The sequence below is a fragment of the Colossoma macropomum genome, unplaced genomic scaffold (genome assembly GCF_904425465.1).
Source record: "Colossoma macropomum unplaced genomic scaffold, Colossoma_macropomum, whole genome shotgun sequence".
NCBI classification, from domain to species: domain Eukaryota; kingdom Metazoa; phylum Chordata; class Actinopteri; order Characiformes; family Serrasalmidae; genus Colossoma; species Colossoma macropomum.
Genome location: NW_023494804.1, coordinates 16,899,725 through 16,906,397, shown reverse-complemented (window position 1 = coordinate 16,906,397; position 6,673 = coordinate 16,899,725). Strand labels below are relative to the sequence as shown.

The 6,673-nt window shown below is 38.3% G+C and overlaps 1 protein-coding gene across 1 annotated transcript in view; it reads right to left on the bottom strand.

Moving 5' to 3' along the window:
* Nucleotides 1-1,142: 1,142 nt before the first annotated feature.
* pstpip2 (proline-serine-threonine phosphatase interacting protein 2) overlaps nucleotides 1,143-6,673 on the bottom strand; it is a 41,388-nt gene continuing 35,857 nt past the window's right edge. Inside the window, exons 12-15 of the mRNA XM_036595306.1 lie at nucleotides 3,029-3,101; nucleotides 2,912-2,943; nucleotides 2,720-2,791; nucleotides 1,143-1,731 (exon numbers count right to left, since the gene is read on the bottom strand). Coding sequence (XP_036451199.1) covers nucleotides 2,736-2,791; nucleotides 2,912-2,943; nucleotides 3,029-3,101 — 161 coding nt within the window. The 3' untranslated portion in view covers nucleotides 1,143-1,731; nucleotides 2,720-2,735. The remainder of the gene's footprint in view (nucleotides 1,732-2,719; nucleotides 2,792-2,911; nucleotides 2,944-3,028; nucleotides 3,102-6,673) is intronic.

Here is a 6,673-nt window from a genome sequence, read left to right as displayed (position 1 = left end):
CTATAAAAACTGCTGTTTTAGTTTCTAAACATTTGACCCCATGCAAATTTTTTGGGGCTCCCTCTGCTTGTGCCAATCATTATTTTGTATGCAAGAATTAAAATGAATTAATCCTTCGGTTTAATAGGTTTAAGAAATGCCAAGGGAAATGTGATAAAACAATGATTAACAATAAATCAATTAATTAAAGCAATAAATAAATAAAAACTTATGTGGCCCCTCAGGCCTTGGGGGCCCTACATGACTGCTTAAACCATTTTACAATGACCTGGACAAGCGTTAGTCCATGTTCATAGATAACAGTACACCATACAGTGTCAGAAACTCCACACAGTTTGAGGCGAGTGTGCGATGATTGCGAAGCTAATTTACAAGCTTGTTAGCAACATTAACACCATGACTCCAGCGCAAAACTAGTCATGCATTTTGTGCAGTGCTTTTTTGCAGTGTAATTTGTTATTTTACACGGCCAAATTATCACTTTAACCACACCTAATTCAACTGATCAGCTACATCTCACAGCTGAATAAAGGGTTAAACAAAGAAAGATACTAAACTGGACAGAGCCATGGCCATTTGACACCCCTGATATATAAAGAGCTCAAAGAAGTTCACGCCAACACAAGCAGAGAACACAGCAGTTTATTGAAGCAAGTGGTACAAGACAATGCAACAGCAATGTTTCTGATTTAAAAGGGGAATCTACCAATGATTCTACCGAATCTTAAATTTTCCCCATAATTAAATAGTTAAGATGTAAACAGAGTCGTTCAGAGTGGTTTGGTGTGAAATGCTCTGTTCTAGAGAAACTTACTGAGTCACAACTGTTTACAATGGTGGTGATAGGAACCAGACGTCCACCTCTAAAAGCTCCCTCACAGAAAGTTATTACATTAAATGGTTATGAATACACTGCCTGATGTCTGAGACATTGTTTTATGATAGTTTTGAGAAGAATTTTGACCTTGAACATATTTTAAATCCATTCATGGTGGAGGGATACATGTAGGGTGTTTTAAGGCAAAATAGTCCCCAAAGAAAACTTTTTTTTTTTAGATTTTCCACTATTTTATCATCATCAACATTCAAAATTAAGCTCAGAAGACACGTGTAGGTTCACTGGTGGTTTTGGATAGAAAATAAAATGTCTATATTTGTGTTGTAGTCATGGTGACCCCCTGGTTCCTATCACCACCACTGTCAATCTGAACCATTTCACAAAAAGTGTTCTGAATCACTCTGTTTACATTTCAACTACCAAGTCGTGCAGAAATTATCAGTGGAATTCCCTTTTGAAGCTCCAACCAGGGATTTTTCTTCATAAGCCTTATTGGGGCTTTAATGCTATAAATAAATTACATTTTCATTTGCAAAGCAAACTTTAGGGTTAATTACAGTTAACGATCTGATCCTCGTATACAAAAAAGCAATTAATAAAAGAGGATGTAAATTGTACAGTGGCTACAACAGCAGTGTAGTGAACGTCTTTATTCATTCATTTTCTCTTTGTACGCTTTTTGGATTGGATTGTGGATTTCACGAAGGCCAGAATACTCCAGTGTTGGCTACTTTGTGTGTTCTGAGGCTACAGTGTTAAAGATGAAAAAAGTCTCTTGCTGATGAGCGAAGTACTAAAAGCTCCATCAGCACCGGCTAAAACCGCAGAGTGTCCAGAGTGAAGCACTGAAGAGCTCACACAGCACTGTTAGCCATACAAACGGTCAAAAATGCCTGCAACAGAAGAAGAAAAACAACGGCATCATCATTAAGTCACAGCACGGCTTATTTAAACTGCGCATTTTCATGCACAAGGTAAATCAAAGTGCTTTACAGAGACTTAAAATTAAAATGAAAACTTAAAACAAAACATCAATAAATTGAAATGAATGCAATGAAGATAAGGTAATAAACATGGAATAAAAGGAGCAGAGAATGAAAAAGTGCGAAAGAATCAAAGGGCAGGTATTTTTCTTCTTCTCATTATTATTATTATCATTATTATTATTATTATTGTAATATTATTATTATCTGTACAGTTTTTTGCATATGAAGTTATAAATAGCATTAGTAGTATTATTATAGTATATATAGTATTATATTTTTTACTATTATTATTTTACTACTTACTTTTTACTGTTTTCCATTCCTAACAATTAACCCAAACTTGCTTAGACTACAGCTCGTATTCAGTCAGTGACGTATCTAGAACTTCCAGATGGACTAGAGTGATGTTCTTTCTCATCACTCATTGTAAATCAAAGCCTGCTTGGTTAATTTCTCTGTCACTTCCTAATTATGTTGTTAGTTGATCTAGTAGACCAGCCCCCTGAGGTCCTAACCAATGGGAGAGCTCGCTCAGCTGTACCTACCTAGATACCACAGAGAAAGAATCCTGATTGGATAATTTTCTGTGAAGTCTGTCTTGGATTTAACCCTTTGATTTCCAACCAAAACTTGACAATAAAATACTACTACAATACTTACAGAGTTTAAATACAACAAGAATGTTGATTCTGTCAAATAATATTGAACTGAAAATTACAGACATAATTTTAGTTACTAGAAATCATTAAGTCTTCTCTGAAGGCCTGGAAGGCCCTGAGGCCTTGGTAAATTCAGTGTCTAAGGGGGATTTGTCCGTGAAACGTTTGCTGTTGTTTTAAGGCTTGATCTGAATGCACCACCTTAAAGAACATTAAAAGTTTTAAACTGAATGTACCTCAGTCACCTCTGAGTTAGTATCGAATTAGACTGTATCCTGGTTCATCTATAGCTGAATACGTCACATCACCTTAGAAAAAAAGAAAAATGAATGTGATAATGCAAATAGTACACCATGCAACAGTAGCCATATTACTAAAAATATCATCCACCAAGTGGAGAACAATAATGAAAATGTTTAAATCTATACCTCCTGTGTTGACAGGCGGAGGCACCGGTCTCCTAAATCAGAAATCAGTGAAAGGTCAGACTTCTCTGGTTTCTGCGAACAGCTTTAGCCATTTAAAGACACTTGCTGGTCACTCACCTGGAGATGGACGGCGGCTGTCTCGTCGGTGCTGTTCTCTGATTGGTGTAGAAGTTCTCATATGGTATAGGAGCTGAGAATGAATCAGAAAGGGAAATCATTATTTCACACTACAAGTTTTGGAGACCTCTCTGGTGGAAATGTGTAATTGCACACAAGATGAGGAAGAACATTTTGTAGCACGGGTTGCGCTTCAGACCGCTTACCCGAGCAGATGTATCTGATGACTGAAAGAGAATTCAAACAGAGCTCAGTCAAAACTTGGTGAAGGACGTGTCTTCTGAGGATGCGAGTGAATTATCTACTATTGTCATCATATCTTTATTAGTATAATGTTGATTTAGAGACCTAAACATTGAGCTGGACCTTCTTCTTGAGTCTGTGCGTGTGACGTTAATACGTAAAGACGTACGACGTGGTGTGAAAAACTCCCGACCCAACACCTCTGACTTTTAAATGATTATTTCAGACTTTACAGGGCGACATTGCATGCTCACCATATTTTAGCCTGTTTTTATTCTCCTCACTCAGTAATGATACAATTTTCACTAAAATGTACATAGTGTAGCTTTAATGAGGGCTAGAAGGGGCTTAAAGAAATAGTGAGGTCAGATGAAGTCGACCAGCTGGTGAGAGATGTCTGGTGTCTGAACTTTTTTCTTTAGTTTAGTTACAGCACTGTACATATGAAGCTAATGTAGCTAAGATGTAATGGAAGCTTATACCAAACCAGTTAGCAATGTGCTAACTGCATGCCTAGGGCCCAATCCCATTTCACTCCTCGCCCCTACCACTTAGCTTTACCCCTCCATTTTGCACGTTCACGTCTAGAGGTAGCGCGTCCCATTTTTTGTTGAGATAGAGGCGTATGGCCAAGTGTTAAGGCTACATGGCCCTCAAAACAGAGAGGGTCACACTCCAAACTCCATGGCTCTTTTCTTCATAACAAGCATAAAAAATCACTAGTAGTATGCAGATGTCTCAGTAGCTAGCTAGCTAACTTTCCTGTTGCACCTTAAATGGTGCTGCAGTTACCTTCTGGCACTTCAGGCATCAGAACTGCTGCACCATTTAAGGTGGAACTGGAAAGTTCGAACAAGAAGCTGGTGAACAGCTGATTTTAGCTTCATACCACTGAAGAATTAAGGGTGGGTGATCATAAATAATTGTCCCTCTTTGAAGGCATATGATTCTCTAAATGTACCTAAAGCCCAGCAGCGAGGTTGCTGAACTTTACCCTCCTCTGCTATCACTGCAGACTGGCAGGGTCGTCTACAGAGCACTGCTAGTAGTCTGTTAATGAAGTAATGTTCTTTTTTATTAGAGGGTTGTCCCATTTCGTAGGAAAATATTTCAACCACTACACCTAGTAACTCAGTTCCAAGGGGCAAGCCAACACTCGAAAACAAGGGGCAGGGGTAAAAACAAGAAATGACATTGGGTCTAAATCTTGACACACTTCCTCTGAGTTTTATGAACATTAGCAAAATACTGAACAATCTTCAGGCTTATGTAGACGGTTGCCGCTACTGTTTTGAGCTGTGTGACACACTTCAGTCCATATCATTAAATAACAGTGAGTCATACAGTGTCACAAACCACATAATCAAGTCTATTAGATATTACTGAACAACTCCACATGGTTTGAAGCTAGTGTGATGGTTTAGACAGCAGTTAGCACTATGCTAATTGGCTGTTAGCCTCATAGCTCCAGTGCTAAAACTGCTAAAAAGAAGCTGCTCGTAGCTAGGAGTCAGGATGACTAAATACATTTTTCCTAAAGCTTAAAGGGGAATTCCACCAAATTTTTTAAATGTCTGCATAATTTACTGTAAACAGAGTGATTCAGAGTGGTTTGGTGTGAAATGGTTCCGATTTCTGTGGTGGTGATAGGAAACGGGGTCACCATGACTACAACACAAATAGACATTTTATTTACTATCCAAAATCCCCAGTGAACCTACATGTGTCTTCTAAGTTTCATATGTAATGCTGATATCTGTAGTATATGTAATTTGATATATGTAATGAGGTTAATCTGAAAGTTTTCTCTGGGGACTATTTTGCCTATCCACCATGAACAGATTAAAATAAATCGATTAACATATGTTTTAGACCAAAACTTTATTACAAAACTTTGCAAAACAATGTCTCAGCCATCAGGCTGGCACCATTTCATTAATGACTTTCTGTGAGGGAGCTTTTAGAGGTGGACGTCTGGTTCCTATCACCACCACTGTGAACAATTCTGACTCAGTAAGCTTCTCTATAAAGAAGCATTTCACACCAGACCACTCTGAATCACTTTGTTTACATCTTAACCATTTATTTATGCAGAAATTTTGAAAAATCAGTGGAATTCCCCTTTAACTGAAGGCGAAATATATAGAAGCAGGCTCGAGTGTCAGAAACCACATAAACAAGTCTGTAGTTAGAACAATGCTAACTTGCTTTCACTACTTCTGTCATTACGTCTTGGCTGATTGGCTGATTTTAGCCCAAATATTACACCTAACATACCACGTAAAACTAAAGAGCGTTTTATAAATGTAGGTATAGTTTCACATGTAGTGAAACCACCAGTGTTACATTATCTCCCACAGTATCAGTCTGACACTGCTAGAGGTACAACTTCAGGTATATTTAGCTGTAACACTCACCAGAGTGTCTTCTTTGGTATGAAGGAAGCAGGTTTTGCCTGAATAATGTCAACAAACTGTTGTTAAAAGCACATACTGAAACTCTTTTGGTCCAAAAGTGATTTAAACACCTGAAAGGTCTGAGTGCTGATGAGTGCTGACATCACAACAAGGGGAGAAGATCTGTGGACTTTGGAAACAGGAGCTATTCCTTCAGTTTTTACAGTGAAAAATACTAGGATGTTTAACAGCTTTCTATTTAATATTCTATTACAAACCAACAAGGAAAACAAGCTCATTTATATTATTATTAATAATAATAATAATAATAGTAACAACTAGAATAGTCCATTTCCTGAGGAAAGTGCAGAGTGATTGCGCAGCTTAAGCTTCTTGCTGGGTGGTTGCTATGGTATTGCTAGGCAGTTGCTATAATGTAAGGACTGGTTATTAAGTTGTTCCTAGGTGGCTGCCATGGTCTAAGTGGTGTTTACTGAATGGTTGTTAGGAGGTTGACAAATGGTTGGTAGGTGTTGTTTAAAATGAAAGGGACTGGAGGAAAGAGGGATGAAAAAACAACACATAGAGGAGTGTGGATCAGCGGATTAGAGCTTGGGGACCTGTACTGAATGTGCATGCTGTTTCGTGGCTGTTGGGCAAAGAAATAATAGCCCTTTTCTGAGAGTGAAAATGAAAGGGACTCTATGGGAGGAAAGAGGGATGAAAAACAACACACAGAGGAATGCAGTATAACTGTGTTTTAGAACTTGGGTTCCTGCTGTGAGTGAGTACATACAGTTTGGTGGATGTCAGACAAATGCAGTCATAGGGTTTGGGTTTGTGCGAAAATGAATGGACCTCTATTGGAGGAACAAGGGATGAAAAAACAACACATTGAGGAGTGCGGGTCAGAATGGCTGTGCAGTAGAGTCTAAGGAGCCTGCCCTAAGAGAGTACATGCAGTTTGGTGGCTGTGAGGTAAAGAATAATAGTCCTAATAGGAGTC